This window comes from Sciurus carolinensis, chromosome 2, assembly GCF_902686445.1.
Source record: "Sciurus carolinensis chromosome 2, mSciCar1.2, whole genome shotgun sequence".
Lineage (NCBI taxonomy): Eukaryota > Metazoa > Chordata > Mammalia > Rodentia > Sciuridae > Sciurus > Sciurus carolinensis.
In genome coordinates this window covers 61,069,505-61,088,732 of record NC_062214.1, presented here as the reverse complement: position 1 = coordinate 61,088,732, position 19,228 = coordinate 61,069,505, and the positions used below count along the sequence as shown (strand labels likewise).

The 19,228-nt window shown below is 38.9% G+C and overlaps 1 protein-coding gene across 2 annotated transcripts in view; it reads right to left on the bottom strand.

Annotated features, from left to right (window-relative positions):
• Positions 1–1,027: 1,027 nt before the first annotated feature.
• Positions 1,028–19,228, bottom strand: part of Chd2 (chromodomain helicase DNA binding protein 2) — a 121,118-nt gene continuing 102,917 nt past the window's right edge. For both annotated transcript variants that reach the window (XM_047537817.1, XM_047537819.1), the window contains 3 exons: positions 17,080–17,293; positions 7,948–8,194; positions 1,028–4,538 (listed from right to left, as the gene is read on the bottom strand). In XM_047537817.1, the coding sequence (XP_047393773.1) occupies positions 4,205–4,538; positions 7,948–8,194; positions 17,080–17,293 (795 nt within the window). In that variant the 3' untranslated portion in view covers positions 1,028–4,204. The remainder of the gene's footprint in view (positions 4,539–7,947; positions 8,195–17,079; positions 17,294–19,228) is intronic.

Sequence of the window (19,228 nt, the reverse complement as noted above, 5' to 3'; positions counted from 1 at the left end):
GTAAGGCCCCGCCAGGGAGGACGAAGGGAGAAGGCAGGGCTGTATGCCTGCTGCTTCCAGTAAAAGGCAGGCGTTTTGGCAGCAGTAGGCTTCAGTCTTGTTGCTATTGTAAATCGTAATAAGCGGATTATTGCAGCACTTGTTCTTAGTTTCCCCAAATTGTTCCAATAGTTGTTAATTGCAGTAGGATTGTGGGTAGAGTTTATTTATAGGCAGGAAGAACCCTCAGCTCTTTATCTTCCATTCAAGGACTCCATGCACTGTATATTCCATCTCCCCTTCCTACCCAGCCCAGGCTGAGCAAGGTCCCTGCACCCAAGTCCCCTGGGGCTGGCAGGGTGAAGTTGCAGCAGTTGACCCCTCTGCTCTGAGTATTCACGAGCTTATTTGGTATCAAGAATCAAGAGCTTGACAAAGACTTGAGTTGGGTTTCCAAATCACTTAAGTATTAGTAAAATCTTTGGGTCTGGGCAAAATTTCTCCAACTCTTCTTCCAACGGGGATCTCCACCCGCAGGCTGGGCCACCCTTCCTCTGGGCTGCACCAGAGCTGAGCCTTCCCCTGTGCCAAATGCCAGAGTTAACATTTGTGTCAGTGTTTCCATTATAAAATGCTTTTCCTCCTTTAAGAATATATAATCCAACTGTTAAATTAACTCTCTAAACTGCAGCTGGCAAAGTTTTTTTATTTCCTTTTGGATAAAGAGTGCACCTGGCCAGGTCTCCCCAAGATCCTCCCTGGAAGGACTACCACTGGGATATATTAAGAGTTTCAGCAGTTCCAGGTCATCTCATGAATGCAGGGCCGTGGGTTGTGGCTGCCTGGCCAAGGAACTGTTAAACTCAACAAGAGCTACTCAGGAATAGAAAATCTTAAGAAACCTGTGGTGTCAAGACATGGAACCAATAATAAAAGGCTCCATTGAGCCTCCAAGCTTGCCAAAATATCTGAACCTGACCCAGCACCCAACAAGGAAAGCACCCAGCACACAACTCACATCAAAATGCAATGCAACGTGTTAGCCCAATTCTAGAAATCCTTAACACCTTTTAATATACAAGAATCAAAAGTACAGCAGTTTTACAATGTAGGAAAATTTAATACATACTATATAAACAACATTATTTACATCAGAAATCACTAGGACAGTGGCATTTTTCACAAATATAAATTAATTACTGTTTAGTCAACAGGTTTAAAAGTCCACAATTTTACAATAAAGAAAAACCACCTGTCCCCAGGCGGGTGGGGCACAGATGAACAAAAGCAGCCTGGACCCCTAGCGTGGCTCTCCTTGCCCAACTTGGCTGCCCCCAGCTAAGCCAGAGGACTACTGGTGTTGGGCTGGGCCACCGCTCCTGCTGACAAGTGGATTTTGGTCTGTAGGATTTCGGTATTGTCATGTGAACTCCCAAATGAATTGCCTTTGCACCTCAGGCCTGATGCAACTTAGAGAATCAGGGGGCCAGAATGTCTGCAGCACAGTGGGGAAGTGTGGGGTTCCCTTGGAAGGGCTTAGGAGATGCCTAACAAGTGAGTGAACCTAGGACCATCAGCTTGGGCTCCCCAGAGGGCACAGCTGTTTCCCTCCAGTCCCACTGACAGACCACAGTAAGCAGCACAGGAGTTCGCCTTGTCCTCTTCTAGGGCTATGGCACATCCTGTCCATCCCTGTTTACTTCAGTTTGGTGATGCTGACTCCCTCCTTCCTCACCTCCTGCTATTCGTTCACTATCAGGCTCCATGTAATACCATCCTCAGATTCTTGGGGCAGTTTCTGCCATTTGCAAGTGAGAGAATTTTTACCTGTGCAAACTTTTGATTTAAATATATACTTCTACTGATTGATTAAAACCAATGAGGAAATGCCTCCTTTCTCCCAACCCACTCTTCGAATACACTTCAACACCTAAAACAGATGTTAATGGGGGATACTGTAATTTTAGAATCAATATAACACTGATCTGGCCCGTATTGCCTTTTGCTACACCATATGGCACTAGAAGTCCGGAAAGTGAACAAAAGGAAGTTCCTTTTTTCCTCATGATGAGACATCTCTGGGAATAACAACTCCCACCAATAACTTGAAAGAAAAAACTGGGTGAATATGGATGATACCTCCAACGCTGCAGCTTCCCATGGGGGCTCATCCCCTTCCCACCCCCACTTCACAACACTCAACAGCCCAGCAAGTCAACCCAATATTCCTCTTTGGCTTGGGCAGAACACAGGATAGTATTGATATTATCAGCAAGAAGTTCCATCTGTGGTTTCCTTTTCCATGTGTGGTCAAAATGGAGACTTGATTTCTTGCCTTCACCAAGCAGTCATGGTAGGTCTCCGCATGGGAGGATGGGGGCCAGATGCCTGCCATGCAACCCCAAGGCTCTGTTATAGGGTATGCATGTACAACACCAGGGTGAACCACCCCAAGTACCATGAGGGATGAAGAAGTTGGTAAGCCTTCCCAGCACAACCTGCAGGGACCCCGACTCTCATCTGGAAACTCAGCACCAGTCCTGTAATGCAGGAAAAAAGGCTTACCATGGCTACATCTGTTTCACTCAACTCAGGGCGGGCAATGCAGGCATGTTTTGGTAAAGGCATTAATGGTGCTTCCCAGGGCATCAGCAAGTATGTGATAAATGATCTTACAGAGGTCCCCATAAGTTAGTTCAGGGAGTTTAACCCTACACATACCTATTAGTTTAGAACCTGGACACTTATATGTTCAAGTCAGTTTTTCTGTCTCCATCTAGAAAAGCTTTGGATACAATACTGGCAAGCTATACTGAAAATGAATAAAACCAAAGGCCCAAGTATCAGTACACTGAAAGGAGCTTGCTTTATGATGCAACCAACCTGACCCCCAGTCCTGACTCCATTCAACTCCAGCACAACTCTTACCATTTAAGCACAGGCACCCTGGCCTGGACACTTTCTATTTGGAAAAAATTTAACTTAGGTTTATACTTTACAGATCTTGTACTAAAGGAAACCAAGTACAATTCTACTGATTTCTAACAAGCAATGGAAACTTCTTTACCACAGGTTACTTATTTTCATCTGACCACCCCATGAATGCCAGGAGATCTGTGATTCCGTGTAATCTACTTCTTCAAGCTGTGCAAAGGAAACTAAAACGCAGATGTTGACCTATTCCAATACTGAAAGCTTCCCCATTTGCTGGCACTACTAAAGCCCCCATCAAGAAACCTGCCAACCACCTGCACAAGTGCTCCCACATCTGTGCTTGTCTGCTGATTAGCAGACCTGCCTCTGCTTCCCCTGTCCAGGACCTGTGGTTTTCCTCTCACCACAAGAATCAGAAATCCACCAGGGATTCCTGTCCTGGTCACACTACTCCCCTCCCTAACCCCACCCTAGACCCACTCAGCCCACTCCCCAGTCAAGGAAGACCCACACTGACATCCATGTTGCCTAACTCACAGTACTTGAAAGTCAGCCAGAGGAACCCTACTTTCCCTGGCACAGGGGAAAGAAGGCCCACCCAGGAGACCAAACCTTTGAAATGTACAAAGATAGTGTGGGGAAAATTAGTGTTGGTAGGGAAGAGGCCATGGTAGAAGTCATTTTCCTATCTTCTACCTACTCCCACCCTATAGTTTTCACGTAAAGAAGCTGAGTGTATAATCTCTCCCAAGGACACATTGGAGGAGTATACCTGCTCCTCTTTAAGTCCTATGATGTGAGATCCACCCATTTACCCCACTCCCCAACAGCAGCATCCATCATGTCATAGTGAACCAAATCCCACACTGTCCAGCAGGTTCCGGTAGCCTTCATGCACTAATTCCTTCCCCTGACTACTGCACCAAGGTCCAAGAAGCCTGAACCTGGCAGTTTAACATTCATGACTCTTAAGATCCAAGATTCCTTCAATGGGGAAATAGCCCAATAAAACTGGTGCACAAAAAGTCACCTCTTCCTCCTACCACCCATTAGGTGGGAGGCCAGAACCAGGCTGGAGTGGGATGGGGTGCCAAAGTGCAGGAGTGGTGACCCAAATCAAAGCCCGCCCGATGAAAGGCCTCCCACTCCTTCAAGTGCTCCTTCAGCCAGTGAGTTGACGGCAGCAGTATGTCCAGAAACTCAGCTCACTGGTCAAGATACCTGGCCACTGTTGGACCAGACCAAAAACGTCCACATGATGACTCCTGCTCTCCCCTTTCTGAGCTGTCCTTTATGTTTTCCGAACATTCCAGTTATAATCTGGGTTGTTTTTCTGTTCAAGTGATCTCTCCAAAGGAGACCTGTGATCCAGGGGTGACTTGGAATCGTGAGGAGATTTCTGAGAAGGGGGTGAGCGAGGATCTGAGACTGCAGGGTGCAATGGGGGCAGGGGCTGTTTATATTCCCCCAACTTGTCTGTGTGGAAAGAGCGGTAATGGTCTGAGGGTCCCTGGCCATGGTAGCCCATAGGGGGACGGTGATCAGACATTCGACGGAAATCCTGCTGGTGGTAATTTTGAGGCCTAAAATCATCAGATCTCCTCCGCTTGGAGTCATGATGGTGCCTGAAACAGAGATGTGAAGATTAGCTAAAAGACCAAAACCAGACTCCCATCCACTAAAATTTTCTCATATACTCATATTCAATAGTCTCAGGGACAAATGCTTATATTACCAGGAAGCAAAATCAAACAGACCAAAAAAAAAAAAAAAAACTAAAGCAATAATAAAAAAGTCATTTTTCACTTATTGGCAAAACATAACCTATAAAATGACACAGAACTCACTGACACAGTATACACTTGAACAACCACTGATGACTTTGTAAACCACACTCTCTTCAGGAAAATACACCAACTATAAACATTTTCATGTACCTTGACCAAGTTCAGGAGAAAAAAAACCCATAGAAATTACTTTGTAAGTTATTAGTAACTCAGATATTAACAAAGACAGTAAAAAATGTGTGAAAGGTTAATTAAATTATTTTTTAAATTAACTCAATGTTAAGAGTACTAAAATTTTTAGCTTGGTCCCTGATAAACTACTCATTATACCATTAAAAAACAACTCAACAAAAGGTCAAACAACCCAATTTAAAAACAAAGAACTTGAACAGACATTTTTCCAAAGATAAACAACCAATAAGCACATGAAAAGATACTATATCTCAGTAATAAATAGAGAAAGGTATATCAAACCCACAATGAGACTATTTCATACACTAGGATTGGCTATATTTTTTAAAATATAGAAAAATAATTACTGATGAAGATATTGACAAATTACACTGTCATACATTGCAGATAGAAATATAAAATGGTTCAGCCACTATGGAAAAGGGTTTGGTGGTTTCTAAAACATTACAGACTTACAATATGGCTTAATCATTCCACTCCTAGGTAAGTATACACACAAGAACTAAAAACAAATACCCTGTATACCAATATTCACTGCAGCATTATTTGCAGTAACCACTCGAATGGCCATCAACTAAAAGTTAGTTAAATGGATAAACAAAATGTGACATTTATCCGTATACTGAAGTACTATTCAGTCATAAAATAATGATAATGCTACAATGTACATAAACTTAAAAAACATGTTAGATCAAAGAAGCAGATAAAAAGGTCACATATTATATGATTTCCCCCTACAGGAAATGTTCAGAATAAAGGTAAAGATAGACTGTTGGTTCCCAGGGGCTGGGAAGAGGGAAGAATGGGAAATAATTACAAGGTTTTCTTTGCAAGTGTTTTGGAACTAGATAGAAGAGACTGCATAACATTTACTAATATAACTGAACTGTTCACTTTAAAATGGTTCATTTATGCAATGTGAATTTCACCTCAGTAAAAGGGGGAGGGAAATTAGGTGACTTTAGGTTTAAAGGAACAAAATGTACAAAATTATGGTTTTCAAGACACCAGATGAATAACAGTGCTCCTTGAGGGATGAAAACTAATAAAATGAGCCTTTTAATTGCCCTTGCTCATTACTCTGTCACAGGGAAAGATACACAGGAGAAGAAAACCCAGGAAAAGGCTGGCAGAATGCCAATGAAACAAGGCAGGCAGAGTTTACTAAACACAGCACAATTGAAGAGAATCCTGCATCAACAGAAGGTCTGAAGAGCTACACAGGGTTCCCCCCTTTAAGTTCATAGCTGAACACTGATCAGGACATACATGTGAAGAAAGTACCCAAGGTCAGGGAAAGAACCACCCAGAAGGATTAGAGGTAATAGTGAGTACCCTGTGCTCACACAAAGTCCAACAGTGGATCTTGCCAGTCAGAACACAACCCTCTAAATTTAAGGGACGTTATTGGGATTCTTGCCTGAGGGTGGGTAATAATTTAGTCCTTGACCTAGCACTATTCCAGTTCTGCCTAACAAATCTTATCAGTAATCTGCATCTTATAAAAAAAAAGCTCCAGAATATTTATAAGAATACAAAATCATTCAACAAGGTAAATTTTACCTGGCATCAAATCAAAAATCATAAGACAGGGAAATTAAGACCCATAATGAAAAGATAAACAAATCAATTGAAACTGACCCAAATGATATAATTAGCAGACAAGGACACTGAAATGGTTCTGATAACCTATATTCCAGATTTTGAGAGTTTAAATAAAGAAAAGAAAACCACCCTAATACATCTTTTAGAGATAAAAACTACAAAAAATGAAATGTAAATTGTATACACTGAATGAAATGTAAATTTTTAGACACTGAAAAATAAAATATTAGCGCACTTGGAAGACACAGCAATAGAAACTATCCAAAATGAAAAAGAAAAAATGAAAGTCCTTCAGGCAGAAGAAAACTGATACCAAATAGACATATGGATCTATATAAAGGAAGAAAGAGAAAGTGCCCATTGGAGCCAGATGAGAAAATACAGAAGGGTAACAGTGAGGACTAAAGACTCCTTCTAAGGAGATGGTTGATACCAGGCTACTGCTGCTTGGCTAATGCAATCTGCTTTTCCAAATCTTTCAAAACAGAAGACACTGAGGTGTACGTACAAAATTTTCACACTTTAAATTCAAGGTGCAAGCCAGGGGTAAGGCACTTGGGTGGTAGAGCACTTGGGTGGCACACATAAGGTGCTGGGTTCCACTTCTAGCACCACAACCAACCAACAAAGCATTATCAGCAACTGAGGAAAAACCAAATGCTATGAGGCTAACTATATAGCCAATTCCTGAATTCAGAAAATTTAGGGAAAACCTCATCAGCATTCCCATACTTACTAATAACTCTCATAATTGAAAGCCCTGGTTCATCATAACACTGGTGGTTTTATATAGCTATAGAGAAGGCACAATTTCAAATGGCCTTTGACTCCTAAATTATGGAATTCTGGCAAAGCAAGGACCATTGGCTTATTTCATCTCAGAATCCCTACTACCTAATGTGCTAAGATTATAGCACAGAGCTTAATTCTTTTCATTCCTTTCCTTTGTGTGTGTGTTGGGGAGCACAATGAGGGGGTTGCAGAACTGGAAATTAAACCCAGGTCCTCATGCACACTAGGCAAGCACTTTACCCACTGAGCTTACCCTGACCCCCACCCCCACCAATCCTTCTATTTTTTTTATTTTAAGGCAGGTTCTCACTAAGTTGCAGAGGCTGACCTCAAACTTGAAATCCTCCTACTTCAGCCTGCTCAGCAGGTAGAATTACAGGCATGTGTGAACTTATCACCATGCCTGGCATAAAATCCCTACTCTTAACCATTACCCAGCATAGTGAGTGTCAGTTGCCTCCCATCAAGACTCCTCTTCAGCACCCTGAAGATGCTTTGATAGGTGAGATACCTTATCAGGCTTGGGCCTGTAATTGGCACAGGGCAAGATATTTAGTTAAACATCTGACAGACAAACATTCCTGTAAGTCACAGTCTCTCCTCCTATAAGTAGTTCCTGGTGAGGTCAGTGCCTGATGTCTCAGAACTTTTTGCACACCTGTCATAATAATCTCTGTGTCCCCGGTGGTCTCGGTCACTGCTATACTGATCATACGGTCTCTTTCTGGACAGATTGTTAGGTCGATAACTTCCGGAACGGTGGGCATCCATATGTCGCCGGTCCCCATAGTGGTGGTCCTTGTACCAGTGCTGCTCATATTGATGATGCCGGTCACTGCCCCACGGTGGATTATTGTTGCCACCACCATAGTTGAACTTTCTTTCCCTCTGCCAGTCTCCTCGATCTGCAGAAAAAGAATCTCATGACTACAAGAAATGACTGAATCTCAAGGTTTAACTGAAAGGCTGACACATGTTAATAAGCAAACATTAAATCTCCTAATGGTTAACATACCAGTAATGAGTGTTAACATTCTCCCTACCTCCCGTCCTCCTAAAATCTAAGAACTGCTACTTTTCATTTTCTAGATCTGCTTACCCTCCAATCTGTGATAGACCATCAAAAAAACAGTAATCTGGAAAACAATACCACTGAATTTCACAACTGCAAAGTAATACCTCCATTTACACATCTAAAGTTTATTTCACCTAATACCGTTAGGCTGTGTCATTTCTGAAAATATCTTGATTACATTAACTGATTCTCCTATTCTTTTTCCCTAGTCCACAAGTAGAGGATGAAACTCTTCCTCTGGTGAAAAGTAATTCTTCTAATTATGAACTTGGGTCAACACTCAAACTCTTAAAGATGAGGCCAAACTAAGATCCATTTAATTTCTATAGCTTCCCTTTCCCATAAGGAAAGGATTCACACTTACTTGGCTCAGAAAAGGTAGCAGAAGTCCAAGGACAGAGGCTGTTGTGATTTGAATTACAACCCCCAAAATGTATGTCCACCCAGAACTTTTGAGTGTGACTTAAGTTAAGGATCTTGCATTTAGCTTAAATGCAATGACAGATATCCTTTTAAAACAAAGTCAGAGGGAGACACAAGACCCAGAAGCAGCTCATGTAAAGATGCAGGCAGACATCAGCATAATGCAACTGCAGGTCAAGAACACCATGAGGTGCTGTTGGCAGCAAGCAGAAGGCAAGAGAAAGGCACAGAACAGGTTCCACCCTCAGAACCTCAGAAGGAACCAACCCTGTTGACACTTTTAATTTTAGACTCTTGGCCTTCAAAACTGTGAGAAAATAAATTTCTGATGTTTTAAGCCACCCAGTTTGTGGTAATTCATTACATGTAGCCCTAAGAAACTAATACAGAGGATTAACCGGAAGAAACTATGTGGACTCATGGAAAAATCCCTCTTCAGTCTATAATTGTCAAGATCAAAGACACAACACCAAATACATGTCTCTCCAACTGAATGTCTCTCAATAATTTTCTGGCCTTCTAGCACTCTTCCACAGAGTCAAATAATAATATTATTAAGGAAGGTATACAGTTTAGAAATTTTACCATTAATGTAACAGTTAACCAGAAGCATAAGGTCACTGCTGATCCAGGTGGATCAAACCAGAAGTAAAATTTGACTATTCAACTAAAGAATTAAAAAACAGCAACAAAGACAGACATCTTATCATGAAAGGGTCATTTGAAGATGGCTTTGAATCAAATTATCATCAATATCCATGGTACAACAGAAATGCTTAAAACTCAAGCTGAGCCATTTATTTCCAGAATAAATCAAACAGTGCTTTTCTTCCTTCTTGACCCCTCCATGAGGTAGGTAGGTCACTAGTTAGGAATTATTGAGCTGGTAAGAAATCCAAGAATGCAGTTAGCGTGATAGAAAGTTCTTTTAAAGGATTCAGAATATAAATGACATCGTATGAATAACACAAAACCAACCTAATACCCAAAAGGGCAGTATAAGAAGGAAGGTAAGGAGGAGGAAATGGGAAATACTGGGGAATGATATTGTCCAAATAATCTGTTATACTGTGTGCATGTACAAATAAATAACAAGAAATTCCACTAGTATGAACTATAATGCACCAATAAAAAAACATGAAAAAAGTCTAAGTATTATCACTGAACCCAAGAACATAGCAACATTTTCTAATCATTCTGTACAGTCATTAACTTTCTTCTGTTCAATAAAATGGTGAGCCATTCATTTCCAACTTTTATTTATTTTGATTTTTAAGATTAGAGGATGTGGAACTTCTGCTTCCGGTTAGAGTAGCTTGCAGCAGAACTATATTAGGCCAAAGATAAAGATAAAAACCAGATAAAAATAATTCATTTAAAGGCATCAAAGAGTCAGTAAAGCCATCAGGACTAGATGGACTGATTCAAGGAACAGATAACCTTAAAAAGTTAAGAGCTGACTTCCACAGCCACCTAAGAGCTATGTGATTGTGAGAACAAGAGGCCTTTCCTAAGCAAAGAACTGCTGGAAAAATGCGGAAATCAGCAAAGCTTTGGGCAGGAGTGTCTTTCTAGGTTATAATGACACTGGAGATTTGAGGGACTTCTAATACATGGCAAGTTTTCCTAGGGTATTTACTGAATCTGCAAGAGCAGGAGCCTGAAAGAATAAGTTGAAAACCATCTGAAAAAAAGTGCAGTTTGGGGGCAATCTCACGATGCTAAGGAAACAGCAGGGTTGAAGACCAGCCAGAGAGGTCTTCACACAACTGGCTCTCAGCTGAGTACTCTGAAAAGCTAAGTCCCAGAGAGGGGTGAGCTGGAAGGTGAAACAGACTGAAATAATCACCTCCCATTTTTGTGCTCAACAGAGAAGATGGGTTCCCTTCAGGGGAAGGTTACAGAATCTTAGGGCTTCTACCAGTTTTAAAAACATCATGTCCCCAATTCAAGCAAAAATAACTAGGCATCTCTAGTGAAACTGACTATTACTTTTCGTACGTATATGACTGCATGATCAATGTGATCCTACAATACTGTAGTATCAAAAATAAAGAGAAATTATACACCACTTATGTATGACTTATCAAAGTGCACCAATCCATTCTACTATCATTTATAACTAATTAGAACAAATAAAAAAAATTTTTAAATTAAAAAAATAACTAGGCATCTCAAAGATAGAACTGCATGACTGAAAACCAAGAGGGGTAAAAAAAACACAATAGAAAATATTCAAAATAATTTAGATATTCAAGGAATTGGGGGGGCAAATATTTTCAAATAGCTAATTTTTTAGAATAGAAAAAGATAAGAAAACAGTTTTTTTTTTTAAGTTTAAAAATATTTATAAGAACACCTGGAAATTCTATAAGTTTAAATGCACTTACTTCTTTTGATTATTTTGAAATATTTGAATCTTTGTAAAATAAATCTTCTACTATGCTTCTATACCTACTATATGCTTTTCAAATCTTATTCTATACTTTCCCTTTCCTTATTATTTTTTGAAGTTTCCCAGAAAGTTAAACAGAGAATTACCATATGAACCAGCAATGCCACTCTGAGGTATATACCTAAAAAAATTAAAAATAGATACTGAGGGCTGGGGTTGTAGCTCAGTAGTATAGCATGTAGCACTTGCCCAGCATGCATGAGACCCTGGATTCATTCACTAGACCACACACGCACACACAGAATGTACTTGAATATTTGCACAGAAATGTTTACATTGGTGTTATTTCCAATAGTCAAAAAGAGTAACAATCCAAATGTCCATCAATAAATGGACCTATGAACAAAATATTGTACATTTATTCAATGGAATATTCTCCTGCCAAAAAATGAACTAAGCACTGATACAAGTCACAATGTGGACAAAACTTGAGAACATGATATAAAAGAAGCCAGCCACAAAAGATCACATGTTGTAATTATTTCATTTAGATGAAATATTCAGAACAGATTAATCCAGAGAGACAGAATACAGATTGGTACTTGCAGGGGTGGGGAGACTAGAGAAACGGAGAGACGATTTTGAACAGTATGGGATTTCATTTGGGATGATACACACAAGTTCTGGGACTAGACAAACAGTGGCTGTGCAACACTGTGAGTTACTAAATACCACTAAATCATTCACTTATAAAGGTGAAATTTGCCTTGACAAATTCAAAAGCATACACACATAAACACATGTACACACACGGACTTTCATTGCTGCTACTGCTTATTTTTTCTTCCAACGTTTTTTGTCATCTTTAAATATAAAAATCCAGCTTATTCTTTTTAATAATTAATAATGATGGGTACAAATGTTCTCCTACTTAGTAAACATTCAAGTTATTTCCAGTCTTTCAACATTTTAAGAATAGAATCCTCACTCAACTATGAGTTTTCATTTCTACGGGACAAACTAGCAGAAAAGGGCCTATGTATTCAGGTATTTCAGATCATTTTCTAAGTAGATAGTAGCAAGGCTCACTCTTAGCAACCGGCATTTCTCCTTTTAATTTCTGTTGATCTAAATAATTTAAAAATATTGGTTAAGGGGTTGGGGGTTGTGGGTCAGTGGTAGAGCACTTGCCTAGCATGTGTGAGGCACTGGGTTTAATCCTCAGTACCACATATAAATAAATGAATTAAGGTCTATCAACATCTAAATATATATTTTAAAAAAATGGTTGACTCACTGTTGCTTAAATTAATATATTTCCTAATAAGCAGTTTGAATTTTCTTTTCTATCCCTATCCCAAACCATTGTTCAAGTTTTTCTTTTTTCTTTTGAACAACACATAAGCTCCATAAAAAACTTTTTTTTTTTTTTAAATACTGATGATTGAACCTGGAGCTGGGTCCATTCTACCCCTGAGATTTATCCCTATCCCCTATAAAGTTTTGTTTTTGCTTTTTTTCTAATCATACCCCTAAAACTTTAATTTGTATTCCTTTCATGAACTTTGTGTAAAGAAGACAATTTAAAAATTTTTATTTTTTTTTTTTGAGGCTATTGCAAATGGAGTTGTTTTCCCCATTTCCCTTTCAGCTGTCTTGTCGCTTGCGTATGAAAATGCTGTAGATTTATGCGTGTTGATTTTATAGCCTGCTATTTTGCTGAATTCATTGATGAGGTCTAGAAGTTTTCTGGAGGAGGTTTTTGGATCCTCTAAATATAGAATCATGTCATCCGCAAATAGTGACAGCTTAAGTTCCTCTTTTCCTATTCGTATCCCTTTAATTTCTTTAGTCTGCCTAATTGCTCTGGCTAGAGTTTCGAGGACAATGTTGAATAGAAGTGGTGAAAGAGGACATCCCTGTCTTGTTCCTGTTTTTAAAGGGAATGATTTCAGTTTTTCTCCATTAAGAATGATGTTGGCCATGGGCTTAGCATAAACAGCCCTTACAATGTTCAGGTGTGTTCCTACTATCCCCTATTTTTTCTAGTGTTTTGAGCATGAAGGGGTGTTGTATTTTGTCAAACGCTTTTTCTGCGTCAATTGAAATAACCATATGATTCTTATCCTTAAGTCTATTGACATGATGGATTACGTTTATTGATTTACGAATGTTGAACCATCCTTGCATTCCAGGAATGAATCCCACTTGATTGTGGTGCACAATTTTCCTAATATGTTTTTGGATACGGTCTGCCAATATTTTGTTAAGGATCTTTGCATCTATATTCATCAGGGATATTGATGAATATAAAAAATAAAATAAAATACTTGGGGATCAATCTAACCAAAGAGGTAAAAGATCTCTACAATGAAAACTACAAAACATTGAAGAAAGAAATTAAGGAAGACCTTAGAAGATGGAAAGATCTCCCATGTTCTTGGATAGGCAGAATTAATATTGTCAAAATGGCCATAAAAGTGCTATACAGATTCAATGCAATTCCAATTTAAATCCCAATGACGTACCTCACAGAAATAGAGCAAGCAATCATGAAATTCATCTGGAAGAATAAGAAACCCAGAATAGCTAAAGCAATCCTTAGCAGGAAGAATGAAACAGGGGGTATCGCAATACCAGAACTTCAACTACACTACAAAGCAATAGTAACAAAAACGGCATGGTATTGGCACCAAAATAGACAAGTAGATCAATGGTACAGAATAGAGGACACGGACACAAACCCAAATAAATACAAATTTCTAATACTAGACAAAGGTGCCAAAAATATGCAATGGAGAAAAGATAGCCTCTTCAACAAATGGTGCTGGGAAAACTAGAAATCCATATGCAACAGAATGAAACTAAACCCCTATCTCTCACCCTGCACAAAACTCAACTCACAATGGATCAAGGACCTCGGAATCAGACCAGAGACCCTGCATCTTATAGAAGAAAAAGTAGGTCCAAATCTTCACCTTGTTGACTTAGGATCAGACTTCCTTAACAGGACTCCCATAGCACAAGAAATAAAAGCAAGAATCAATAACTGGGACAGATTCAAACTAAATAGCTTTCTCTCAGCAAAGGAAACTATCAGCAATGCAAAGAGAGAGCCTACAGAGTGGGAGAAAATCTTTGCCACTCATACTTCAGATAGAGCACTAATTTCCAGAATCTGTAAAGAACTCAAAATTTTAACTCTACACCAGGAATATAAATAACCCAATCAACAAATGGGCTAAGGATATGAACAGACACTTCACAGAAGATCTACAAGCAATCAACAAACATGAAAAAATGTTCACCATCTTTAGTAATAAGAGAAATGCAAATCAAAACTACACTAAGATTCCATCTCACCCCAATTAGAATGGCGATTATCAAGAATACAAGCAACAACAGGTGTTGGCGAGGATGTGGGGGAAAAAGGTACACTCATACATTGCTGGTGGGACTGCAAATTAGTGCAGCCACTCTGGAAAGCAGTGTGGAGACTCCTTAAAAAACTTGGAATGGACCTACCATTTGACCCAGCTATCCCACTCCTCGGCCTATCCCCAAAGGACTTAAAATCAGCATACTACAGAGATACAGCCACATCAATGTTCATAGCTGCTCAATTCACAATAGCCAGACTATGGAACCAACCTAGATGCCCTTCAATTGATGAATGGATGAAGAAACTGTGGTAAATATATACAATGGAATATTACTCAGCTATAAAGAATAATAAAATTATGGCATTTGCAGGCAAATGGATGAAATTGGAGAATACCATGTTAAGTGAGATAAGCCAATCTCAAAAATCCAAAAGACAAATGATCTCACTGATAAGCGGATGATGACATGTAATGGGGGGTGGGAGGGGGGGAAGAATGGAGGAAGGAGGGACTGTATAGAGGGAAAAGAGAGGTGGGAGGGGTGGGGGGGAGGAAAAAAATAACGGAATGAATCAAACATCATTACTCTATGTAAATATATGAATATGCAAATGGTATGCTGTTACTCCATGTACAAACAGAAACAACATGTATCCCATTTGTTTACAATAACAATAAATTTTTAAAAAAATTTTTTAATTGACAAAAATTATGTATACTTATCCCATACATGTTTTAAAATTATGTGTAATTATGGAATGGCTAAACGAAGTTAATTAACATATGCACTGCCTCACACATTTATCTTTTGGAGAGAACACAGAATATTCCCTTTGTGATTTTCAAGACTATAGTACAGTCACACTGTACAACTGATGACTTGAACTTAGTCCTCCAATCCAACTGAAATTTTGTATCCTTTGACTGGTATTTTCCTCACTCCACTCCCAGCCCTATAATCCCTGCTACCACTGTTCCACTCTATGCTTCTACAAGTTCAACATTTTTAGGTTCCACATATAAGTAAGCTCATGCCATAACTGTCTTTCTATGCCCGACTTATGTCACTTAACATAATGTCCCCTGGGTTCACCCATGTCATCACAAGTGGCAGAATTTCATTTTCCTTAATGGCTATGTAGTATTCCATTGGGTGTATGTACATTTTCTTTATCCACACATCTGTTGAGGGGACACTTAGGTTTATTCTATATCTTGGCTACTGTGAATAAAAATGCTGCAATAAACATGGAGGTAAATCTCTCTTCAATATACAGATTTCCTTTTTCTTTGGATATATACTTGCAGTAGTGGGACTGCTGGGTCATATTATAGTTCCATTTTTCATTTTGCTAGAAACCTCCACATGCTTTTATAATGGCTGTACTAATTTACATCTTCACTAACCCTGTGCAAGCTTTATCTCTTCTTGCCCTGTCAACACATTATTCTTTGTCATTTTGATAAAAGCCATTCTAACAGGTGTGAGGTGATTTATCACTGTGGTTTTAATTCATATTCTCTGACGATTAGTGGTGAGCACTTTTAAATATACCTGTTGGCCATTTGTACGCCATTCAATCAAACTTTTGAGACTAACAGGTCTCTGAAATAAACTGTTTATTGAGCTGTACAGATGCTAGTCAAAATTTCCCACTGAACCTAAAGGGCTTGGGTGTTTTATAATAAAATTTATGGAGAAGAAACATATCATTTACACTGAACCTACATTGGTTACAGACCAGAGGGGCAGGACAACGCAAAGTGGGCAGACTCCTGGGATAGGAGGTTAGTCCATAAAGAGAAGTTTCGCTACTTCTTGACTGTCTGGTTCCAAAAGCAGAATGTGATGTGGCCTTGATGAATAGTCTTCAGCAAACTGGAAAAGAATGTGAAGCACTTCTTTTTCTAGTTGGTTTAGCTTGAAGCTGTGAGTTAAAATCACTTTCTCTTATCTTTTTCCTCCCTCCATTCTCTGGCCTGTAATTTAATTTAAGACAACTCAGAATTCTTCTCTTATAACCCTCTTCAGAGAAACATCTATTCAGATCCTTCTGGCCACTTTATAATCAGGGCATTTTCTTGCTATTGAGCTCTTAATATATACTGGATATTAATCTCTCATTGGATAGTTATTTCCTCTCATTACGTGGGTTGTTTCTTCACTCTGTTGATTGTCCTTTGCCCATTTCTCTATTTGATTACCTTTTTGTTACAAATGACAAGCATCCTTTCTGTATTAGCAGTCTTAGCCATTTACCTGTCATAGAGAACAGTACACCTTTCCCCTAAGTCTACCCATTTAGGCTTTTGTTTATTGTAGCTATGTTCTTCTTAATTTAAAGATGGAATAATAATCTTTTGGATCTTTATTTCATGCTTTATCTCACCAAGAAAAGAGAAGACAATAAAGTCTTGGAGAAGAATAAAGCACCAACGTCCAGATGCAGTCTTTGGAAAATGAAATTACTGAAGCTTTTGGCACCTCTTTGAAAACTCCACTTAATGGCCTACCTGCATTACTAAAGTGTCTCTTGTTGGGGTGATTGTAGTTATCTCTTGGGTGTCCATGCATCTGTGGGCCATGGGAGGCAGGCAAATGAGGCTTCTGAGGGTGAAGGTTGTGCGAGGTATGGGACTGAGATATAAGAGAATCCCGACTTGAGCCCGAGGCCTCTGGTCGAAATGGTTTCTTACCACCAATCATGTCATCTTTCTTCTTTTGCTCCTGTAGATTAAAAGGAAACCAAAATAGCTTAAGATCCCAGGCTTAATTCCTGAGAGGAGAATAAATATCATCACTTCTGAATATTTTCCTTGTCCTTCTTGACTTTTAACCTTCCACTTACTATTTTCTTAACAAAAATGCTCATAAATTCCACAGAGGTCCCACAGTATTGACAGTCTAATAGTGATCCATCTGTTGAGTCTGATCGTATAGGTCAGTACAAAGAGAACCAATCTCCACTGACAAGTACCTGTGAGAACACATGCACAGACTGCTAGAAGCTCCTGTGTATGTCCTGGAAAAAATAACCAGGCTGTCAGCACTTGGAGGAGCATCTGGATAATACAAAACCAGGATTACCAACTTTCTAGAGCTAACTAGAACAAACAATCCACGACCATCCAGTTGAAACTAGTTCCTACACAAAAGTCATCAAGCTGAGCATTGAATGTTGGAATAACATCACTCCTTTACCTCATAAGAAAATGTTCAATATTAAAACATAAAAAAGGAAAAAGGAAGTACCCTAACATCTAATCAACAAGGGAATGACTTAATAATTTGATACACATCTTTCTAAACTTTTTATATGATTTTTATACATTATAAAACAAAACGAATATTGTTTGGTATTATCTTTTTTCACTTAATATGCTGTGAAAATATTTTCCATGTAAATGTGTATTTTTACAATATTACATTTAATGGTTGAACAGCATACCCCAATTATCTATATAATCATGATCTATGGTAACCTATTTCTTATTGTTGGAACTTCCAAGTCATTTCCATTAACACATTTAAATCCCTAATTATCTCCTTAAGCTAAATTCTTCAGAAGCAGAATGGTGTGTGCTAGTTTTTTGATAAATCCTGCTGCATTATCCTCCAGAAAGGCTGTGACAATGTATACCACCTCAATTAGTAGGATATCACAATTTTTGTTATTCAACGAAAATATACTAACTTCTGATAATTAAGTTAATGAAGTCCTTTACCACTGTGCCCATCTTCAGACCCTTATGTTAACTTTCACTCCAGCCTAAAGGCCTTTCATAACTACTTTACTCCATCTGGGACCTTTTACAGACTTTTTACAATGTATAAGATAATGTAAATCTTACACTCACAACATTAGTATATGCAAATAAATTAGTGTATTATAGCTATATCATACTCTTCCATATAAAATTAAAATTATCAAGTAACTGAGGTTATTACTTCATAGGCCAACAAAGTACTGGGCATAGTCTAAGTTCAACAAATACTTCTGCATATGTACCCTCTGGCCAGTCACAATTTTAGGCATTGAGAGACAGAACAATGAATGAGAGAGAAAGAACTTTCTGCTTTCATGGAGCTGGCACATGAGTGGAGGTATTTAAAATGTTCATAACTGGCAGATTTGGGTAGAGTCCACATGGCAAATCAGTAGATTTGCACACAGGCATGTCTACACAAGGAGTACTAATACTGTAGCAAGAACCAAAACACTTTTGCACCTGTCCTACTACTCAATACAAAGGGGAGGCAATTTGGGGGCATGTTCTCACATTCACTTCTTGAAGTAAGCAGTTGGGACCCCTCTACATACAAAAGCTGGAAGGATACCAAATACATAGCCCAGAAAAGAAAAAGTATTTTCTGCTCACAATCTTGTTACCTATTAGGAGACTGCTTTATAAGCCACCATAAGGCATGTGCATATGGAAGAAAAAGCTGGTGAATAAATTACTCCAGGATATAAGAACACAGGGTAATGAATCCTTGTCACAATTTTAAAAGATGGTTTGGCTTCAATGAATTATTTTACCCAATAAGCAGTAGTCATACTGCCTGACTACTGGAGAAGTATGCTAAGAAACTGACCAGCTAATATGGTCAAAGAGCATACTGTTTGAGACAGAAGGGGCTGCAGGCCACATACTTTGTGAC